The sequence below is a fragment of the Bos indicus x Bos taurus genome, chromosome 16 (assembly GCF_003369695.1).
Source record: "Bos indicus x Bos taurus breed Angus x Brahman F1 hybrid chromosome 16, Bos_hybrid_MaternalHap_v2.0, whole genome shotgun sequence".
Classification (NCBI taxonomy): Eukaryota; Metazoa; Chordata; class Mammalia; order Artiodactyla; family Bovidae; genus Bos; species Bos indicus x Bos taurus.
Genome location: NC_040091.1, coordinates 4,737,228 through 4,761,503, shown reverse-complemented (window position 1 = coordinate 4,761,503; position 24,276 = coordinate 4,737,228). Strand labels below are relative to the sequence as shown.

The following is a 24,276-nucleotide window of genomic DNA, read 5'->3' as shown; positions in this document are numbered from 1 at the left end:
TAAAGGACTGAACAAACAGTGGTGAACAATACAATAAATGAAATGAAAAATACATTAGAAGGAATTAATAACAATAACAGAACCAGAAGAATCAATTTGTGAGCTGGAAAATAGAAGAGTGAAAATAACTGCCAAGGAACAGAATAAAGAAAAAAGAATGAAAGGAATTGAGGTCAGTCTCAGAGACCTCTGGGACAACATTAAATGCACCAACAATTCAAATTGTAGGAGTCCCAGAAGAGAAAGACAAAGGGTTTGAGAAAATATTTGAAGACATTATAGTTGAAAACTTCCCTAACATGGAAAAGTAAATATCCACTGATGTCCATGAAGCACAGAGAGTCTCATATAAGATAAACCCAAGAAAAAACACGTATCAATCAAGTGAACAAAAAGTAAATTCAAAGAAAAAATGTTAAAAGCAGAAAGGGAAAAGTAAGAAATAACATACAAGGGAATTCCCATAAAGTTGTCAGCTGATTTTTTAGCAGAAACTCTTCAAGCGAGAAGGGAATGGCAGGATATAAAGTGATGAAAGGGAAAAACCTACAACCAAGATTACACAGCACAGATCTCATTCAGATTTGGTGGAGAAAAGCAAAACTAAAAGAATTCAGCATCACCAAACTAGCTTTACAACAAATTCTCTAGGTATGAAATACAAGAGAAAAGAAAGAACAAAAACAAGCAAAAACAATTAAGAAAATGGTAATAGGAACATTAATAGGAACATACATGTCAATAATTACCTTGAAAGTAAATGGATTAAGTGCTCCAATCAAAAGGCACAGACTGGCTGAATGAATACAAAAACAAGACCCATATATATGCTGTCTACATGAAACCCAAGGGCTTCCCTGGTGGCTCAGAGATTAAAGCGTCTGCCTGCAATGTGGGAGACCTGGGTTCGATCCCTGGGTCGGGAAGATCCCCTGGAGAAGGAAATGGCAACCCACTCCAGTGTTCTTCCCTGGAGAATTCCATAGACGGGGGAGCCTGGTAGGCTACAGTCCACAGGGTCGCAAAAAGTAGGACACGACTGAGCGACTTCACTTCACTTCTTCACTCACAAGAAACCCACTTCAAACTTAGGGACATATACAGACATAAAGTGAGGGGGTGGAAAAAGATATTCCATGCAAATGGAAATAAAAAGAAAGTGGGAGTGGCAATTCTCATATAAATAAATAGAGTTACAAGAGATAAGGGAGGACACTACATATTGATCATGGGATCAATCAGAGAAGAAAATGTAACAATTATAAGTATTTATGCACCCAGCATAGGAACACCTCAATATATAAGGCAAATGCTAACTGCCATAAAAGGGCAAATTGATAGTAGCACAATAATAGTGGGTACATTGACACCCCACTTACACCAACAGGCAGATCATCCAGACACAAAGTAAATAAAGAAATACAGCTTTAAATGACATGATAGACTAGATAGGTTTGATGGATATTGATAGGACATTCACTTGAAAGTTGCAAAATACAATTTTTTCTTATGTACACATGGAACATTCTCCAGGATAGATCACATCTTTGGTCACAAACCAAGCCTTGGAACATTTAGGAAAATCGAAATTGTATCAAGCATCTTTTCTGACCACAACAGTACAAGATTAGAAATTAATTACAAGGAAAAAAACTAAAACATAAACACATGGAGGCTAAACAGTGCCCTACTTAATAACAAGAGATCATTGAAGAAATCAAAGGGAGAAAAAATTTATACGCAGAAACAAATGACAACAAAAACAGGACAATTCAAAACCTACGGAGTACAGCAAAAGTAATTCTAAAAGGGAAGTTATAGCAATTCAACCTCAACTCAAGAAACAAGAATAGTCTCAAACAAGCAATCTAACCTTACATCCAAAGAAACTAAAGAAAGAACAACAACAGAAAAAAAAAAAAAAAAAAACAAAGTTGGTAAGAGGAAAGAAGAGGTCAGAGCAGAAATAAATGAAATAGAAATGAATAAAACAGTAACAAAAATCAATATAACTAAAAGTTGGTTCATAGAGAAGATAAATAAAATATATAAACCCTTATCCAGAATCATTAAGAAAAAAAGGGAGAAGACTCAAATCAATAAAATTAGAAATGAAAAAGGAGAAATTATAATTGATGCCATAGAAATACAAGGGACCATAAGAGACTGCTAGAAGCAACTATATGCCAACAAAATAGACAACCTGGAAGAAAAGGACAATTTTCCAAGACTGAATCAGGAGGAATTAGAAAATATAAACAGACCAATCACAAGTAACCAAATGGAAACTGTAATTAAAAATCTTCCAAGACCAGATGGCTTCACAGGCAAATTTTATCAAATATTTAGAAAGCATCTAATGCCTATCCTCAAACCTCCCCAAAAAAAATGCAGAAGGAGGAACACTCCCAAACTTGTTTTATGAGGCTACCATCACCCTGATATCAAAACCAGGCAAAGATCACAAAAAAGATTGTGCACCAATATCACTGATACAAATAGACTCAAAAATCCTCAACAAAATATTAGCAAATAGAATCCAATAATATGCAAAAAGCTCATAAACCATGATCAAGTGAGATTTATCCCAAGGATACAAAGATTCTTCTATACATGCAAATCAACTTATGTGATACACTACATTAACAAAATGAAGAATGTAAACAGTATGATCATCTCAGTAGATGCAGAAAAAGTTTTTGACAAAATTCAACACCCATTTGTGGGAAAAAAAAAAAAAATACTCTCTGGAAAGTGGACATAGAGGGAATCTACCACAACATAATAAAGGCCATATATGACAAACTCATGGCAAACATCATTCTCAGTGACAAAAAAACTGGAAACACTTCCTCTAATCAGGACCAAGACTAAGAAGTCTACTCTCACCACTATTGTTCAACATAGTTTGGAAGTCCTAGTCATGGCAATCAGAGAAGAAAAAGAAAAAAAAAAAAAAAAAAAAGTGGAGTCCAGTTTGGAAAAAGAACCCAGAGAAGAAAAATGAAAAAAAAAAAAAAGGAATCCAGGTTATCATTGTTTGCAGATGACATGATACTATACATAGAAAATCCTAAAGATGTCACCAGAAAAATACTAGAGTTAATCAATGAACTTGATACGGTTTCAGGATACAATATTAATGCAAAGAACTCTCTTGCATTCCTATACACTAACAGCAAAAGATTAGAAAGAGAAATTAAGTAAACAATCCCATTTAGAACAAAAAGAATAAAATACCTAGGAATAAATCTACCTAAGGAGAAAAAGAAAACTATAAAACACTGATGAAAGAAGTCAAAGATGACACAAACAGTTGGAGAGACAGACCATGTTCTTGGATGAGAAGAATCAATATCATGAAAATGAGTATGCTACCCAAAGCAATCTGCAGATTCAATGCAATCCCTATCAAATTAACAATGGCATTTATCACATAACTAGAACAAAAAAAAATTATGATTTGTAAGGAAATACAAAATATCCTGAATAGTCAAAGCAATCTTGAAAAAGAAAGAGAGCTGGAGATTCAGGCTCCCTGACTATATTACAAAGCTACAGTAATCAAGATAGTATAGTATTGGCACAAAAACAGAAATACAGATCAATAGAACAGGATAGAAAGCCCAGAGATAAACCCATATAGTCACCAAATCTATGGTAAAGGAGGCAAGAACATACATAGGAGAAAAGACAGTCACTTCAATAACTGGTGCTGGGAGAACTGGACAGCTATTGATATGTGCTAAAGAATGAAATTAGAACACTACCTAACTCCATACACAAAAATAAACTCAAAATGGATTAAAGACCTACTGCAAGACTGTACAGTTATTCTTAGAGGAAAACACAGGAAAAACACTTTTTTCCGACAGAAATCAAAGCAAGATCTTTTTGGACACACCTCTTAAAGTAATGAAAATAAAAACAAAAATAAACAAATGGAATTTAATTAAACTTAGAAAACTTTTTCATAGCAAAGGAAACCATAAACAAGACAAAAAGACAACCCTCAGAATGAGAAAAAATATTTGCAAACAAAGCAACAGACAAAAGATTAATCTCCAAATTATATAAACAGCCCACAGAGCTCAATATCAAAGAAAAAAAACCCAAAAGAAAATGGGCAGAAGACCTAAATAAACATTTCTTCAAGGAAGACACAGAGGGCCAAAAGGCACATGAAAATATACTTAACATCACTAATTATTAGAGAAATGTTAATCAAAATTACAATGAGGTATCACCTCACTCTGATGATAGTGGCCATCATCAAAAATCTACAAGCAATAAATGCTGGAGAGGGTGTGGGGAAATGGGAACCCTCTTGCACTGTTGCTGGGAATGTAAATTGATACAGCCACTATAGCGAACTGTGTGGAGGTTCCTTGAAAAAGTAAACATAGAACTACCTTATGACCTAGCAATCCCACTGCTGGGCATATGTCCTGAGAAAACCATAATTCAAAAAGACACAGGTACCCCAGTGTTCATTGTAGCACTGTTTACAGTAGCCAGGATATGGAAACAACCTAAGTGTCCATCAACAGATGAATAGATAAAGAAAATGTGGTACATACATACAATGGAATATTATTCACCATAAAAGGGAACAAAATTGGCCCATGTGGATGGACCTATAATCTGTCATACAGAGTGAAGGAAGTCAGAAAGAAAAAAACAAATATGGTATATTAATGCATGTATGTGGCATCTAGAAAAATGGTACAGATGGACCTAGTTTCAGGGCAGGAACAGAGGCACAGACATAGAGAATTGGCATATAACACAGCAGGAAAAGGAGAGTGGCATGATTAGGAGATTAGGTTTGACATATATACACTACCATGTGTAAAATAGCTAGCTAGTGGGAACCTATAGTAAAGCACAGGGGACTCAGCTCAGTGCTCTGGGATAACCTAGATGGGTGGGATGGTAGGGAGAGATCTCAAAAGGAGGCGATAGATGTATACATATAACTGATTCACTTTTTGTACAGCAGAAACTAGCACATGCATTAGTTGCTCAGTCATGTCCAACTCTTTGCAACCCCATGGACATTAGCCTACTAGGCTCCTTTGTCCATGGAATTCTCCAGGCAAGAATACTGGAGTGGGTTGCCATTTCCTTCTCTAGGGGATCTTCCCGACCCAGGGATCAAACCTGGGTCTCCCACATTGCATTGCAAGTAGATTCTTTACCATCTAAGCTGCCAGGGAAGCCATAGGAAAGCAATTATATTCCAGTAAAAAAAAAAAAAAATTTAACATATAAGCACATAGGCCTAATCATTTTCCTGTGAAGGCTCCCTTCACTTTCCTGTGAAGGCTCCCATGTACATGCAAAAATAAGATTGGTATACATTTCTCCTATTAATATGTGTTATGTCAACTTAATTCTCAGGCCCAGTCAGAGACCCTAAGAGGGTAAAGGTAAAGTTTTGTCTTCCCTACAATAACATATTCGTGTCTAGAGAGACTCAGCATTTAAAAAAAAAAATCTATTCTCCTAAAATAAAGTTAAAAGCTAATCCAACATGATTTTAAAATATGCCTAACTTTAAAGTTCATGTAGAAAGATAAACAAGTATTGTTAGGAAAATCCTAGAAAAGAAAAGTAATTAGATAGCGCTACCCATATTACTATTAAAACATACTATAAAACATCAATAAGTAGAAGACTGTGCAATGTGTATATAAACATACAGACAAAACAATGATTGAATAGAAAGTCTAGAAATAGACCCAGATATATATGAGAATTCCATATAGTAGCCAAAAACAATCTCAAATCAGTAAGTTGAGTATGGACTTTTTAATAAACGGTGTTGAGATAACAGGAAAGTCATATGGAAAAATAAGGACTTGGATATGTACCTTATACTGTATCAGTTCAGTTCAATTCAGTTCAGTCGCTCAGTCATGTCCACTCTTTGCGACCCCATGAATCACAGCACGCCAGGTCTCCCTGTCCATCACCAACTCCCGGAGTTCACTGAGACTCACGTCCATCGAGTCAGTGATGCCATCCAGCCATCTCATCCTCTGTCGTCCCCTTCTCTTCCTGCCCCCAATCCCTCCCAGCATCACAGTCTTTTCCAATGAGTCAACTCTTCGCATGAGGTGGCCAAAGTACTGGAGTTTCAGCTTTAGCATCATTCCTTCCAAAGAAATCCCAGGGCTGATCTCCTTCAGAATGGACTGGTTGGATCTCCTTGCAGTCCAAGGGACTCTCAAGAGTCTTTTCAACACCACAGTTCAAAAGCATCAATTCTTCGGCACTCAGCCTTCTTCACAGTCCAACTCTCACATCCATACATGACCACAGGAAAAAACATAGCCTTGACTAGACGGACCTTTGTTGGCAAAGTAATGTCTCTGCTTTTGAATATGCTATCTAGGTTGGTCATAACTTTCCTTCCAAGGAGTAAGCGTCTTTTAATTTCATGGCTGCAGTCACCATCTGCAGTGATTTTGGAGCCCAGAAAAATAAAGTCTGACACTGTTTCCACTGTTTCCCCATCTATTTCCCATGAAGTGATGGGACCAGACGCCATGATCTTCGTTTTCTGAATGTTGAGCTTCAAGCCAACTTTTTCACCCTCCACTTTCACTTTCATCAAGAGGCTTTTTAGTTCCTCGTCACTTTCTGCCATAAGGGTGGTGTCATCTGCATATCTGAGGTGATTGATATTTCTCCTGGCAATCTTGATTCCAGCTTGTGCTTCTTCCAGCCCAGCGTTTCTCATGATGTACTCTGCATAGAAGTTAAATAAACAGGGTGACAATATACAGCCTTGATGTACTCCTTTTCCTATTTGGAACCAGTCTGTTGTTCCATGTCCAGTTCTAACTGTTGCTTCCTGACCTGCATACAGATTTCTCAAGAGGCTGGTCAGGTGGTCTGGTATTCCCATCTCTTTCAGAATTTTCCACAGTTTATTGTGATCCACACAGTCAAAGGCTTTGGCATAGTCAATAAAGCAGAAATAGATGTGTTTCTGGAACTCTCTTGCTTTTTTCCATCATCCAGCAGATGTTTGGCAATTTGATCTCTGGTTCCTCTGCCTTTTCTAAAGCCAGCTTGAACATCAGGAAGTTCACGGTTCACATATTACTGAAGCCTGGCTTGGAGAATTTTGAGCATTACTTTACTAGCATGTGAGATGAGTACAATTGTGTGGTAGTTTGAGCATTCTTTGGCATTGCCTTTCTTTGGGATTGGAATGAAAACTGACCTTTTCCAGTCCTGTGGCCACTGCTGAGTTTTCCACATTTGCTGGCATATTGAGTGCAGCACTTTCACAGCATCATCTTTCAGGATTTGAAATAGCTCAACTGGAATTCCATCACCTCCACTAGCTTTGTTCATAGTGATGCTTTCTAAGGCCCACTTGACTTCACATTCCAGGATGTCTGGCTCTAGGTCAGTGATCACACCATCGTGATTATCTGGGTCATGAACAGCTTTTTTGTACAGTTCTTCTGTGTATTCTTGCCACCTCTTCTTAATATCTTCTGCTTCTGTTAGGTCCATACCATTTCTGTTCTTTATCAAGCCCATCTTTGCATGAAATGTTCCCTTGGTATCTCTAAAATTCTTGAAGAGATCTCTAGTCTTTCCCATTCTGTTGTATACTATATATTTACTACAAATGGATCAAAGCTTTTAACATTAAAAAATATGAAAACATAAAAGTATAGAAGAAAGCTAGGCAAATAGTTCAAAACCTTGTATTTGAGAAGGCCTTTTAAATTAAGACTTAAAATTCAGAAGCCATTTTAAAAGGAAGACTGATAAATTTGACAACATATACCAAAGCCAAGGGCTTCCCAGGTAGCTCAGTGGGTAAAGAATTTGCCTGCAACACACAAGACACAAGAGACGCGGGTTCAATCCCTGGGTGGGGAAGATCCCCTGGAAGAGGAGATCCAGTCAGTATTCTTGCCTGGAGAATCCCATGGACAGAAGAACCTGGCGGGCTACAGTCCATAGCATCAAAAAGAGTCAGACATGACTGAAGCAACTTAGCACACGTGCATGCATGCACCAAAGCCAAGTCAAAAGAAAAACTTTGAACGCAAAGTTGCAGCTCACATCAGAAGCAAGGTGTGAACCCTAACAGACACAAATCCATGTGAATATATATATCCATATACCGTAAAAATTAAGAATAAAATGCCCAACTAGTTAATAGTAAAAATAGGCAAAGGATATGCCAAATAATTCACAAATATTGAATAAATACAAACATCTCTTATTAAAACATGCTGAATTTTACTCATAATAAGAGAAATATACATTTAAACTATAGTAAGATTTCATTTTTACCTCTTAAATTGGGAAATTTTCAACATTTTTACAAGCATTGAAGGTTTGACAGCAAACTTAGTTGGAAAGTTTATGGTGAAATAAACATTTGTATATTCTGCAAAACCATGTAACTCCTACAGAGAGCAATTTGGAAATAGTTTTCAAATTTTCAAATATATGTACTCTTTGACCCAGGATTCCTACCATGGAAATTTACCCTACAGATATAATTTATATATACAAGGTAATGCATTAGAGCATAGTTCAGAACAGAAAAAGATTGGAAAATTCATGGATCTATCAAAGAGATTATCAGCCCACAATACATCACACAATAAAATCCTGTGCAGGCGTAAAAGGGAATTAATGAGAAACCTCTCTATGCACAAACATAGAGACACCTTCTGTTTATATTGATAAATAAAATATAAAGCGAGATTTAAGACTAATTTTCCTATCGGAAAGTTGTCAAATAGGAATACATAATAATTTCTTAACTTGTATTTATAAAAGTAAACACTAGAAAAATACATGAGAAGCCAATATAAGTGTATCCCTGTTTAAAGATGGAAAGGAATGTGGTGATGGAAATAGAATGAAAGTGAGAATTCTCAGTAGATACCTTTTATATCATGTTTGGTTTTGAAATAAAGATTATATTATACATTAGCTATTTTAAAATTTTAATTTAAAAGAAAAGTATCTCTAGATTGCCTCACACTCACCCTTCTGAACAGCTGAATTCTATTTCTGATCCAAAAGAGTAATCTGTCTTAACTATCACTTGCCCATTAAGTAATTCTCCTGGGTTTTCACATCGTTTTTCTGCGAGAAAAGTTAAAATGATGATTAGCGATTCCATGCACTCAAGGATATGGCATTAGAAAAGAGAGCTGATGGATCATTGTGGTAATGAAGTCTATGGTCCAGAATTTAACATACTGACCAGGGAACTCAGCTCCATTCTACATGTCCAGTGTGTACTTGGAACTTAAGCCACTCAAAATACATGTCCTTGGTCACAAAAGGTACAAAAAAAGTATAGATTGCTTGTGTATACCCATACTACTAGAAAAACATCACAGAATTTATTCTCAATTAAGAGTGAATAACAGCATCTTCTTCCAAACACAGTATTTGGGATGAGGTTTCAAAGAAAACTGTATCATCATTTTCTAGACACATAATTTTGATAATTTTATACAGTGAATCTAGTTTTCAGTGTATTAAAATGAATTTGCAGTTCACTTCTGAAAAAAAGTACTTAGTGAATAGATTGTAAATGATAGATTTATTTTTCAGTGCAACTAGGTGGCTCCTAATTTGTTTGTTTTATTCATTTGTTTGTTTTTTCAAAAAGTGGCACACGTGTACATTGAAATCAGTAACTGACCAACTGGATTGTTCCTCAGTGATCAGAGATACTCATTTGCATTTATAAAGCTTAGTTCCTGAGGCAACTTTGCAAAGAAGGACAAAGCACAAATAAGAGAAATGAATGTTCATACTTACTGACACAAAACTCTTTGTATTTCCAATTGTCTGTTCCATCACAGATAAGAAAGTTCTTTCTTGAACTTATCCTGTAGCCAGGACGACAGGTGTATCTCAGAGTAGTTCCAGTTTCAAACCTTGTCTCATTCAACTCATTTATTGGAAAAGCAAAGTCTAAATAGGGTGGAATACCACAACTGCCTGAATAACAAAATGACAAAACACTCAAGTTAGAGCTTGAGACACAGCATCCTAAAGTTTCAGTAGCATTACTTTAGGGCAGGAACCATTCTTTTCTCCTCTAATCAAGAAAAGTAATAACTCCTATTATCCCCACTGTTCAATGAATCCAAAGAGTAATTCATAATACATGTTTGTTGATTAACGACAATGATAAAGATAAAAGGCATAAATTTTTCATTTCTTTTCTCCTATAAATGATTTATCTTAAAAGGATGGCAGACAGGATTTCATCAGCCTAGCAGATTGCCCATATCTGCTGACTCATATGCATCCATGCAAATCCCGAAGTCCAACAGTTTTCTTCAACAGAAGTATATGACCTCATTAATAATAACAGAAACTTACCATTTAATTAATAGTAACATTACATGAGTTTGGGTGAACTCCGGGGAGTTGGTGATGGACAGGGAGGCCTGGCATGCCACAATTCATGGGGTCGCAAAGAGTCAGACACAACTAATCAACTGAACTGAACAGAACTGAACATTACATAACATTGATTGTTTCAGAGAACAGAAACTTGGTGGCTAGGAGAAGGATGACTATAACATTCCTAATTTGTCCTTTTTGCATCCTTTGGATTTTGTGTTGTCTGAAGGAAGAAACATGGAGCCCTTGAAGCATAACAATCTTAATCCTGCTTTACTTGCAAGACCAAAATATAGGGCTGATTTACCCTTTAGGAGCCACTTTAGAAGTTTATACTTTTCCTGTCCATTCTGGATAAACCCACAGGCAGTGAAGATTGTTTAGTCAGGCTAATAGATAATACAGATTTGTTTCAAGTCATGGTTGGGGACAGATTGTTTTGGAAATCCCTGAAGAAGAAATTCTAGGAGGAAATGTCTACAAAACTGACTATGTGTAAAGCAAATGACCCCTACATTTCAAATTATTCCAAATCCCCTTAAGTTCCAAATTCCTCATCAAATAAACCCTTTGTTGCTAAAGCTGAATTTCTGCTAAAAGCTTAATCAGCTCTTTGTTAGTCTTGAAAGTGAAGGAGCAAATGATCTTGAAACTTTGCTGACAATTTGAACTTCTCTCCCTATTACTCACCAAGAACAGTGGCCAACAGAGTAGCAACCAAGGTCACTTGGAACAGAATTGGATCAGAGATACTCCACAGCCTAGAGAAGGGCCAGGATGCCATTGTCCCCTTGCTATGAAGGATCATAACTGGAACTCGCTGATGCTTCATTGACACTTTTCTGCTGAAAGAACTCAATTTGAAAAACAATCATTGAATTCCTACTTGTCATAAAGCACTAGGATCATGCTATGGGATCCATGTCTTGAAGAAATTACAGCCTAGAATTGGAAGAAAAGACACGAAACAGCAGGTGTTAGCCTCTGAAGAAGCACTCTGCTCATGAGAGAGATTCATTCCAAGTGGAGAGATGGGAGGTAGCTTAATCTGAGTTAGGTATTCTGCAAAAGTTAGAAAATGTAGGCAGGGCATATTGGGGAACAGTACATAGCGCTACAGTTTGGCTGGAAAGTAAGGTGTTACAGATGGTTGTTAAGCAGGAGGCAGCTCACAGGTGTGTCTGAATGGGACATAAGAGCCAAGGTTAGGAATTTATGGACGCTACTCTTTAGAGAGTAAAGAGCCAGTGTTTCTCGGTTTTGTTTTGATTTGGTTTTGTTTTTGGTGTGTTTGTTTTTAATATGTCCTTAGAGTGATACATCATTGTATCTTAATATCACTAGAGTGGATGTATTAAATATACATGATAGATTGAAATGAACAGAGGAGAAACAGGGAGATTGATTAAGAAGACTATTGTAGTTGGCCAGGTGAGCCACAGAGATGATCAGACCAAGGAAATGGCAAAGGAGTTAGAGAAAATGAAATAAATTTAAAACAAAACAAAAAGCAGGAAGATTATAAGATAGAGAAAAAAGAGTTGGATCATCATGTATAACATTGGCAGTTCCTCATGACAACTATCAACTGAAACAATAAACCAAGCAATTTGCAGTTTTGGGGGGAAAAGATGGTTTTATTTATAGATATATGTAGGGGCTTTCCAGGTGGATCAGCGGTAAAGAATCCACATGCCAAACAGGAGACACAGGTTCCATCTCTGGGTCGGGAAGATCCCCTGGAGAAGGAAATGGTAACCCATTCCAGTATTCTTGCCTGGAAAATCCCATGGGTAAAGAAGCCTGGCAGGCTACAGTCCATGGCGTCGCAAAGAGATGGTCATGACTTAGCAACTAAACAATAACAACATAGATATATGTAGATATATATATATAGGTATATAAATAAAAATATATGTGACAAATGTACTTTCATTATTTAATTAGACTATTTAAAGACTTATTTAAAGCTAAATCATGAAGAACATTTTCTCTTCACCACACTCCTGTTCCCATTGGCAAAAAAAAAAAAAGTGTATCTTAAATTTACATTAGAATTAGTCTTTGTCTTCAAAGGAACACACGAAGTTAAGCCCCAATGAAATACTGAATTTCATCTTTTATTCTGATTCTTCTGTTTGATCCATATGATTCTACTCTCTCCATGTGTCCATAATTCATATTAATTGCATATCCATTTAGATAAAAGGGGTCCCCTCAATATTTGCCTCAAAGATGTTTCTGTCCCACATTTAGGGGAAAAAAGTTCATAGTGGCCCTTCACATGACATGGAGGGCTCCAGTTTCTTCACTGAGCAAAGACTCGTCTAATCTTACCTTGGCAAACTCAGTTCTGACACTCAGGCCTCCACCTGCTATCAGCTGCAGGTAACTCCACCCCTACCCCATGAGCTCTGGGCTTGGCCACTAGGAAAATTCTGCAAAAAAAATACCTGTTGAAGAATTTATCAAATATCTTCAGTTATTTAAAATGTGCTTGCAGAATTTGTACTGGAAAAATTGAAAAGAGTCAGGACCAGAGTTCTGAGCCCCTGTTTTTCCTGTTTTCCCTTCTCTGTTTTCTTAATACCTCCCTCCTGATCTCTAGTCTCTACTCCTAGCAAGCTGATGAGACTGGAGACAATTGCGGGTACAGCAGGGTCCAAATGATGAAAACCAGTCTGCTAAATCATCTGCAAAATTTACAAAATATCACAAATTTCTCCCACCCAAAAACCATAAGAATCAGTTTCTTTCATTTTTGATGTCAGTAAATGTGTCATGTTTATTGAATTTCGGTGAAATTAAAGAGATTTAAAAATATCAATGTGTTGGCAAAATAGAATTTGACTGTAATCAAGAGGATAACAGTATAGAGTAAAATTTTTCCCACATGAATTGCTGTAGTTGTTACAATATTCACAAGAAAAATGTACACATAGAACATAATCAGAAAAATATTTGTGAGTATATTTATAAAGATATAGCCATAGATTGAATCCTTAGTTTCAGGAAATTGAACAATACTTAAAATGTTATTTCAAAGATAATATTCATTAGTTATGTTCAAACTATATATTTATAACCATTGAATACATTCAAAATGAATACTTCTTAGAATGATATTAACTAAACTGATAATGTGGTAAGTTCAGCAAATTGATTTCAGTGAACTGATCCTTCAGGAATGGGCATTCATCAAACTGGTTTCTGATGACTAACTTTTTAGTCATAAACCAGCTGATCTGGACAACCCAGATCCCTGACATTTCTAAACATGTTCTTACCTTCTACGCCTGCCCATATCATCTTCCCTCTCGCCATTTCCTCTTTAGTTCCTACTCATTCTAGCCGTCCCTTCTCTAGGGTCCCCTCCTGTCCTCCAGACCAGTCTCCAGCTTCCAGTTACAACTGAGTGTTTATAATTCTGATTCTGACTCAGCTTAACTGACAGCTGAGGTTTGTCTTCCCCACTGGACCACAAGTTCCTTGAAGTCAGAAGGTGGGCTGTTAGTCGTCTTGGCCCTCCAAGATACCTAGCCCTGTGCCTCACTCAAAGTGCTCAAAAAATGTTTGTTGCATTTACTTTCAAAAGTACCTAGTGCTAAAACTCTAAAAGTATGTTTTCAAGAAAAATAATACCATTCCATGTCTACTCTTACAGTGCTTGCTTTGTCAAGGTCAGACTTTAGCTGATTTTAAAACAAGGCACATCTGCTATCTTAATGACAGCAGATCCTAGTGATTTTACTCTAGGCTGTTCCCCATCCTTAACCCAAAGTTACCATATCGTCAACTATAAAACATAGGTTAGTAGTGAAGGAAAGAATAAACAAACTCCACAGTTTATGACAGGAGCTAAAAGGCAGCCACATACACGTACAGACCCCATACTGTGGTGAGATTAATGGCATGGCCACAGACACAGGGCTGGGGACTGTGACACAGTCACAGCTGTGACACAGCAAGACAGCATGTGGCCAGACCCTGGGGTATGAACACTGAAGTCAGACCTAGGCCATGTGGATTCAGTCCTGGTTCCCCCTATGCTCTCGATTTCCATATTTATAAATGGAAAATAACTATACATATCTCCCAAAATTGCTGGGAGGGTTTGGTTTGGTGCATGGACAGCACATAGTAAATATCCATGAGAAATGTTAAGGAAGAGGATAACAGCGTTGGTGTTGGAATGTGATTCTAACGGAACCAGAACTCCTAGAGTCAAAACATCATCACAAAAATGACATAAAATCATAATGGCTACAATTCCAGGAGACTTTAGCTAAGCCCTGATAATGAGGAAAACACTCTGGACTTGGGTCAGAAGTCTTGGTCAGGTTTCCACTGTGGCCCATGGTAATAGTAAGGCCCAGTGTGTGCTACATGCTAGGTCGCTTCAGTCCTGCCCAACTCTGCAACGCTGTGGACCATACCCCACTAGGCTTCTCTGTCCATGGGACTCTCCAGGGAAGAATACTGGAGTGGGTTGTTATTTCCTTCTCCAGGGGATCTTCCCCACCCAGGGATCGAACTTTTGTCTATTTCCTGCATTGGCTGTCGGATTCTTTACCACTAGAGCCACCCGGGAAGTGAGACCCAGGACCACACCCAAAGCAATAACAATGGCATCCCCAGGGGTCCCTCCTAGACTTCTGCTTCCCTCATCTTAACTCTCTTCTTGGAAGGAACTCATTCACTCTATGACCATCACCTATGAATCACTCACAGACCTCTGGGCCCAACTGTCTCCTATGGGTACAAAAACTTATATGTACCATAAACTCAATTATTAATTTAAAAAAAATCTAACTCTGCACTGTTACTTACCACATGTCACGTCAATTTTGAGCCTTTCAGGCGTGCCTCCTTTATTCTTGTTGCTAACTATAAAATTCCTGTGCTGAGCCTTATGACTGGAGTTTTACAAAAGGCTGTGAAAAAAATCTCTGCAAAATAAGGAGGAATTATTTTTCTCTTCCCTTGAAATTACAGAATAGCAGATATCTACATCATAAATTGAGCTGCAAATGTTATATCTAACAAAGGGATGGTTTCCAACACTTGAACATAACTTTTAACCTTTTAAAGTCTAAAATTGTAACTGGTTATCTTAGAAAATTATTTTTTGTCTTAGATAATATTTAAATTAATTATTCTGGTTTTGAAAGTTATAAATACTTGTGAACTTCTTAGCAAGTCCAAAAATAAACTGTTACACTTTCTTCACTTGCAATCCTGAACATAAATTAACACTTTTGACTGTTGGATTTCTTTTCTTTAAATTTCAGCTTTATTGAGGCATAGGTGACTAAATTGTAAGATACTTAAAGTGTACATCGTGATATTTGACAAAGGTATACATTATGAAAGTATTTCTCCCTGCTCCCCTTCTAATTAATTAACACATCCATTATATCACATATTTGACTTTTCCCCACAGTGTAATTAAAAAATAATTGACATACATCGTTGCATAAGTTTAAGATATACAGCATGACGATTTGATTCACACAAATTGTGAAATAATTACCATACTACGTCCAGGTAACATTCATCTTCTCATATAGATACAATAAATAGAAAACAAAGAAAAAAAGACAAAATTTTTCCTAATGGTGAGAACTCATGATGAATCTTCAACAACTTTCCAGTACATCATGAAGCAGTTAGTCATGGTCATCGTGCTGTACATTACATGCCTAGCACTTATTTATCTCATAAATAGAAGTTCACACCTTTTAATCACATTCTTCCAACTCCTCCCCCCAACCCAACTCATGCCCTCCACCTCTGGTAACCACAAATCTAATCTCTTTTTCTATAAATTTGTTTTGGACGGTTTTGGTTTTTTGTTTTGTTTTAGATTCCACAAAGAAGTCTACCTTTTCTTTCTAGGAATGACATTTAAGTTCTATTGTCTTGGCAAATTTCAATTGTATGTTACAGTATTACCACCATGTTTTACATTAAATCCTTAAACCTTCATCTTATAGCTGAAAATTTATACCCTTTTACCAAACTCTCCTTGTTTTTCCCATCCCCGAGCCCCTGGCAACCACTTCTTAGACTTCTTAAGAAAAAAAATGTTTTTAAAATTTGTTCTAATAAATCTCAAGGTTCAGCTCAGTATTTCCAACTGATTTATTTGTATCTCCCAGATATCTTGAATCTAACATATCCAAAACTAAACATACCATCTTCCTTCCAACACTGCTTGATCTTTGCTTTCTGTCTCAACTAAGATAATAATCACCACTCAGTGTTCCAAACTAGAAACCTGGGAAACCCAGCTTCCTCTCTCTTGTCACCTTTCCATATGCAAAGTCACCAAGTCTTGTCACATTGGCTGCAGAAACACTAAGAATCTGTCATTCTCTCTTCTACCTACTTCCATGGTCAGGGTTTATGTTCTCAGAGTTTCCTTCACCCCACCCTGTGTCATTGTTTTTTTTTGTTTTTTGTTTTTTGTTTTTTTGAACTTCCTGTTTTGTTTTTTTTTTAATTTTATTTTATTTTTAAACTTTACAATATTGTATTAGTTTTGCCAAATATTGAAATGAATCCGCCACAGGTATACCTGCGTCCCCCATCCTGAACCCTCCTCCCTCCTCCCTCCCCATACCCTCCCTCTGGGTCGTCCCAGTGCACCAGCCCCAAGCATCCAGTATCATGCATCGAACCTGGACTGGCGACTCATTTCATACATGATATTATACATGTTTCAATGCCATTCTCCCAAATCTCCCCACCCTCTCCCTCTCCCACAGAGTCCATAAGACTGATCTCTTTTGCTGTCTCATACACAGGGTTATTGTTACCATCTTTCTAAATTCCATATATATGTGTTAGTATACTGTATTGGTGTTTTTCTTTCTGGCTTACTTCACTCTGTATAATAGGCTCCAGTTTCATCCATCTCATTAGAGCTGATTCAAATGTATTCTTTTTAATGGCTGAGTAATACTCCATTGTGTATATGTACCACTGCTTTCTTATCCATTCATCTGCTGATGGGCATCTAGGTTGCTTCCATGTCCTGGCTATTATAAACAGTGCTGCGATGAACATTGGGGTACATGTGTCTCTTTCCCTTCTGGTTTCCTCAGTGTGTATGCCCAGCAGTGGGATTGCTGGATCATAAGGCAATTCTATTTCCAGTTTTTTAAGGACTCTCCACACTGTTCTCCATAGTGGCTGTATTAGTTTGCATTCCCACCAGCAGTGTAAGAGGGTTCCCTTTTCTCCACACCCTCTCCAGCATTTATTGCTTGTAGACTTTTGGATGGCAGCCATTCTGACTGGTGTGAAATGGTACCTCATAGTGGTTTTGATTTGCATTTCTCTGATCATGAGTGATGTTGAGCATCTTTTCATGTGTTTGTTAGCCATCTGTATGTCTTCTTTGGAGAAATGTCTATTTAGTTCTTTGGCCCATTTTTTGATTGGGTCATTTATTTTTCTGGAGTTGAGCTGTAGGAGTTGCTTGTATATTTTTGAGATTAGTTGTTTGTCAGTTGCTTCATTTGCTATTATTTTCTCCCATTCTGAAGGCTGCCTTTTCACCTTGCTAATAGTTTCCTTTGTTGTGCAGAAGCTTTTTTTTTTTAATTTTTTTTAATTTTATTTTATTTTTAAACTTTACAATATTGTATTAGTTTTGACAAATATCGAAATGAATCCGCCACAGGTATACCCGCGTTCCTTAATTAGGTCCCATTTGTTTATTTTTGCTTTTATTTCCAATATTCTGGGAGGTGGGTCATAGAGGATCCTGCTGTGATGTATGTCGGAGAGTGTTTTGCCTATGTTCTCCTCTAGGAGTTTTATAGTTTCTGGTCTTATGTTGAGATCTTTAATCCATTTTGAGTTAATTTTTGTGTATGGTGTTAGAAAGTGTTCTAGTTTCATTCTTTTACAAGTGGTTGACCAGTTTTCCCAGCACCACTTGTTAAAGAGATTGTCTTTAATCCATTGTATATTCTTGCCTCCTTTGTCAAAGATAAGGTGTCCATATGTGCGTGGATTTATCTCTGGGCTTTCTATTTTGTTCCATTGATCAATATTTCTGTCTTTGTGCCAGTACCACACTGTCTTGATAACTGTGGCTTATCCAGATCAAATGTCACCTCATTGGTGAAGAATTGCCCAACCCCTACACCCAAGAAATATCAATCTTTGCTATGCTTCCCTAATTACCTTGCTGATATGTTAATTGTAACACTATATTGTACTGTAACTATCTATTCGCGTTTGCCCCTTGACTGTAGGACCCTTGAAAGCAAAGGTGTTTACCCAGTTGCCGGTTGCCCAATCTTCCAGTTTCTAACCTAATATTAACTGGCATAATAATAGTTATCCGATAAATGTGAAACAAATGAAATGCGAATTAGTTTTGTCCTTAGAGTGAGAATGACTAAACACCTACTGAGGACCAAATGAAATAATCTGTGCGGAAGTGCTTTGTAAATTTTAAAGAGATGATTCAGTGATTCTTCTCCCCTTGCCGGTTCCCAGGGTGTGTGGTGGCTCACTGGGCCCGGCGGAGCACTTCCAGTTCATCACCATGACTCACTGTGGTCCCTCAGCAGAGCCTGCACAGGACTCAGCAAACCACAGAGTATGGAAATGGAGGCTCGGACTTACGAGCTGAGGAGACCTGATTTGAGTCCCAGCAGTGCCAGTCAATTTCTGTGATCTTGAAGAAGCTATATCAGCTGCCCAGTCTCAGTTTCTCATCCTTAAAATGATGACATTAAACTTAGATTTTCCTTATATTCCCTACAAAGCCTAGAATTATGAATTACCCACTGAAAAGCTAAGACTTCCTTAGCAAATGCCCTGATATTTCACTATCACCTTTTAAATTCCTATAGAAATGAAACCAACTCAAGCACTATGGTCACCATGGAGGGTCTCGTGAAAAATACCATTGGCATTTGCAAGGCAGTACAGTTTGAGAGGCTCTGGGAAAATCCTCAGCCTCCAAATTTCCCCTCTCATTAGAGATTACTTTTTTAAGTTAACTAATTTTTTTATTATTAATGTATTTAAGTATTAAATATTAAATTTTATTTCTTTAAAATTCCCTTTTTAAAAATTCAGATACCTCTGGAAAAAATAACTTTTTTTCTCCAGTCTAAGTGAGTGTCTCCTACATTCCTTGCAGACTCCAGAAAGAACTTGCTTCCACAATTTTCTCTTTCCTAGAATTTCTTTAACTCTCATCAGCTCCTTCTTTCTGAGCCATATTATAATGTATCTCTAAACTTAATGTAAATCCTCTTTGATTTTTCTTCCCCTTTTGGGCACTCTACTTTGTATTCTCGTCTACTACTACATTTAGGGACAGAACAAGAGTCAGCAAACAGAAGGGTGGTTGAAGAATTAAAACTCAAACCAGAGGAGTACTATGTCTTGCCCAATGAAAAGAGAAGGGAATTTCAAGAAGGAAAGCTAATCAACAACCAGATTCAAAAACTGAGGGAGAGAAAAGAAATCGGGACAATTCAGACCTCTAGCTTCAGATACTAACTGGACGCTGACCAATATCCTCCTTCTGAGTAAATCTAAAGGTCTTTGCTGTCACTGGTGGAGGAGATAAGGGGATCATAAAATCTTTAAAGGAAATTGCACCAATTTTCAGAATGTAGACTTTGGAAACCGGTCTCCCATGTCTCTCTTTGGGACATCTGGCTTACCTCCTGTCTCAACTCCCCCATGCGGAGTGATGGTAAAGGCTTTATAAACCAACACTCTCAACTTTTAGGAGCAATAATAAGAATAACTTCTTACTTCTTTCTCTCTTCAGTCTATTAGTATGCATTATTATTCCCCCACTTATAATAGAAAATCAAGGCTCAGTAGGGATTACAAGTACTTTTCAAGTCACACTGTCTCCTAATGCAGTATCCCTAAAAAGATTTCTGTTGAAAACACTCCAAGTTTTGTCTCTATATTATCCATATAATCATGTTCTCTTTAAAGGGCCAAACCACCAGCCTTTCCCCCAAAATACCCCAAATAATCCACTGACCTGCAGACAGCCGAGGAAGAAGACTCTATCATTGTTCCTTGGGTAGTTTCTTAGGGAGGAAGACTGCTTTGATCTGAAATAGCATTAGTTCCTCCTCAGATAAGAGTTTACAAGAACACCCTGAAGTTGGCCTCACCAAAAATTCCCTCACTTCCAGCCATGTGGTTGGCTGTCCAGGGACGGCCAGGTAGAAATGGATGGGCAGACACTCTCTAGTGACCCAGTGAATGATTAACAGCATAAATAAAGCAGTAGTGTTTATCTAATCTCCTTCTTCTTCACTAGCCCTTTCTTGATAATATGTTGCAATTGTTTATTTTCTTCTCTGCCAACCATTTCCCCTAAGTAGACGGGTAATATAAATTTGATGCCAGAATTCTTTTTTTTTTTTTTTTTTTCCCGTAAACAAAAGAGGGTTATACAACATGCAAATCAGCTATCCTGGAAACTTTGGATAGTGCAGGGTTCAAACTAGGTCCACAAAAGTGATACACTTTCCAAGATTCTAGGCCCAACAGGCTTTCCTGGGGCTCATGGGATGGCTGGCCTTCCCCTGTACTAGTCTCCAACCCACTCCAAGGAAGTACAGAAGGTGAGGAGCTTAACACACTTACTGAGTTCCCGGCAATGTGCAGAGTTGCTTGGAACATAATTAGTACTTCAAAATTGCATGACCTCCAGAAGTTGGTCTACCATTGAGCACTGCTCAGAAGGATGCAGTGAAGGGTCAGCCATGTTTGTTATCAAATGCGGTCCTAAGAACGCACTCCAACCTTATCCATTTAAGCTCTTAATCCTCAGGATTAAGGTTTTGTGCTCAGGGGACTGCTATTAAGAGAAATTTCTCATGACCATTTCGCTTTTTCTCTGCATGCGTGCATGCTAAGTCACTTCAGTCATGTCTGACTCTTTGCAACCGTATGGACTATAGCCCCCATGCTTTTCTGTCTGTGGGATTCACCAGGCAACAATACTGGAGTAAGTTGCCATTTTCTCCTTCAGGGGAGCTTCCTGACACAGGGATCTGAACCTGGGTCTCTTAGGCCTCCTGCATTGGCAGGCAGGTTCTTTACCACTAGTGCCCAAAATCTCATAAAATTTTCAGAAAAGGAGTTGAACCATGGAAGAGGTTTTGACAAAATATAGGAAATCTGAGCAGGGCATTGAATGAAAAGTGGAAATTATTAGATACTAGAAGTAAAGAGAGCATAAATGTGGAATTCCCCAGTGGTCCAGAGCTTAGCAGCAGTGGCAGCAGGGCTAGAAAAGGTCAATCCTCATCCCAATTCCCAAGAAGGGAAGTACTAAAGAATATGCTAGCCCTTGGACAGTTGCTCTCATCTCCCATGCTAGTAAGGTCATGCTTAAAATCTTGCATGCTAGGCTTCAGCATTATGTGAATCAAGAACTTCCAGATATCCAAGCTGGGTTTAGAAAAGGAAGAGGAACCAGAGACCAAATTGCCAACATTTGATGGATTATGGAGAAGGCAATGGCACCCCACTCCAGTACTTTTGCCTAGAAAATCCCATGGACGGAGGAGCCTGGTAGGCTGCAGTCCATGGGGTCAATAGAGTCGGACACGACTAAGCGACTTCACTTTCACTTTTCGCTTTCATGCAATGGAGAAGGAAATGGCAACCCACTCCAGTGTTCTTGCCTGGAGAATCCCAGGGACAAGAAGCCTGGTAGGCTACCATCTATGGGGTTGCACAGAGTCAGACATGACTAAAGTGACGCAGCAGCAGAGAAAGCAAGGGAATTTCAGAAGAACATCTATCTCTGTTTCATCGACTATGCCAACTCCTTTAACTCTGTGGATCATGACAAACTGCAGAAAGCTCTTAGAGAGGTGGGAATACCAGATCATCTTACCTGTCTCTGAGAAACCTATTTGTGGGTCAAGAAGCAACAGTTAGAACCCTGTATGGAACAACTGATTAGTTTAAGATCAAGAAAGGAGTAGGACAGGGCTGTCTGCTATCACCCTGTTTGTTTAATCTATACACTGAGCACATCAGGAGAAATGCGCACTGGCTGTTACAAGCCAGAATTAAGATAGGTGGGAGAATCATAAACAACCTGAGATATGCAGATGTTATCACTGTAATGGCAGAAAGCAAAGAGGAACTAAAGAACCTCCTGATGAGGGTAAAGGAGAGTGAAAGAGCTGACTTAAGACTAAATATTTAAAAAAAAAACTAAGATCATAGCATCCAGCCCCATTAGATCAGATCAGATCAGATCAGTCGCTCAGTCATGTCCGACTCTTTGCAACCCCATGAATCACAGCATGCCAGGCCTCTCTGTCCATCACCAACTCCAGGAGTTCACTGAGACTCACGTCCATCGAGTCAGTGATGCCATCCAGCCATCTCATCCTCTGTTGTCCCCTTCTCCTCCTGCCCCCAATCCCTCCCAGCATCACAGTCTTTTCCAATGAGTTAACTCTTCGCATGAGGTGACCAAAGTATTGGAGTTTCAGCTTTAGCATCATTCCTTCCAAAGAAATCCCAGGGCTGATCTCCTTCAGAATGGACTGGTTGGATCTCCTTGCAGTCCAAGGGACTCTCAAGAGTCTTTTCCAACACCACAGTTCAAAAGCATCAATTCTTCGGCTCTCAGTCTTCTTCACAGTCCAACTCTCACATCCATACATGACCACAGGAAAAACCATAACCTTGACTAGACAAACCTTTGTTGGCAAAGTAATGTCTCTGCTTTTGAATATGCTATCTAGCTTGGTCATAATTTCCTTCCAAGGAGTAAGCGTCTTTTAATTTCATGGCTGCAGTCACCATCTGCAGTGATTTTGGAGCCCAGAAAAATAAAGTCTGACACTGTTTCCCCTGTTTCCCCATCTATTTCCCATGAAGTGGTGGGACCGGATGCCATGATCTTCGTTTTCTGAATATTGAGTTTAAGCCAACTTTTTCACTACCCTCTTTCACTTTCATCAAGAGGCTTTTGAGTTCCTCTTCACTTTCTGCCATAAGGGTGGTGTCATCTGCATATCTGAGGTGATTGATATTTCTCCCGGAAATCCTGACTCCAGCTTGTGCTTCCTCCAGTCCAGCGTTCCTCATGATGTACTCTGCATATAAGTTAAATAAGCAGGGTGACAATATACAGCCTTGATGAACTTCTTTTCCTATTTGGAACCAGTCTGTTGTTCCATGTCCAGTTCTAACTGTTGCTTCCTGACCTGCATACAGATTTCTCAAGAGGCAGATCAGGTGGTCTGGTATTCCCATCTCTTTCATAATTGTCCACAGTTTATTGTGATCCACACAGTCAAAGGCTTTGTCATAGTCAATAAAGCAGAAATAGATGCTTTTCTGGAACTCTCTTGCTTTTTCCATGATCCAGCCCCATTACTGCATGGCAAATAGAAGGGGAAAGTTGGAAGTAGTGACAGATTTCCTCTTCCTGGTCTCCAAAATCACTGTGGATGGTGACTCCAGCCATGAAATCAGAAGACAATTACTTCTTGGCCGGAAAATGATGATAAACCTAGACAGTGTGTTGAAAAGCAGAAACATTGCTGACAAAGGTCCATATAGTCAAGGCTATGGTCTTTCCAGTGGTCATGTATAGTTGTGAGAGTTGGACCATAAAGAAGACAGAGCACCAAAGAATTGATGTCTTTGAACTATGGTGCTGGAGAAGATTTCTAAAGTCTCCTGGACAGCAAGGAGATCGAAACAGTCAATCTGACAGAAGATCAACCGTGAATATTCACTGGAAAGACTAATGCTGAAGCTGAAGCTCCACTATTTAGGTCATTGGATGTGAATAGATGATTCATTGGAAAAGTCCCT

The 24,276-nt window shown here is 38.2% G+C and overlaps 1 protein-coding gene across 11 annotated transcripts in view; it reads right to left on the bottom strand.

The window, feature by feature from the left end:
• Positions 1–20,669, bottom strand: part of C4BPA (complement component 4 binding protein alpha) — a 47,108-nt gene extending 26,439 nt beyond the window's left edge. Inside the window, exons 1-6 of one of the 11 annotated variants that reach the window (XM_027564371.1) lie at positions 20,456–20,669; positions 15,250–15,368; positions 12,757–12,872; positions 11,110–11,264; positions 9,826–10,008; positions 9,039–9,138 (exon numbers count right to left, since the gene is read on the bottom strand). In XM_027564371.1, the coding sequence (XP_027420172.1) occupies positions 9,039–9,138; positions 9,826–10,008; positions 11,110–11,251 (425 nt within the window). In that variant the 5' untranslated portion in view covers positions 11,252–11,264; positions 12,757–12,872; positions 15,250–15,368; positions 20,456–20,669. Of the gene's footprint in view, positions 1–9,038; positions 9,139–9,825; positions 10,009–11,109; positions 11,274–12,756; positions 12,873–15,249; positions 15,369–20,455 lie in introns of all 11 variants that reach the window. The other 10 variants (XM_027564367.1, XM_027564370.1, XM_027564369.1 and 7 more) reach the window with 10 other exon arrangements.
• Between the last annotated feature and the right edge of the window lie 3,607 nt (positions 20,670–24,276).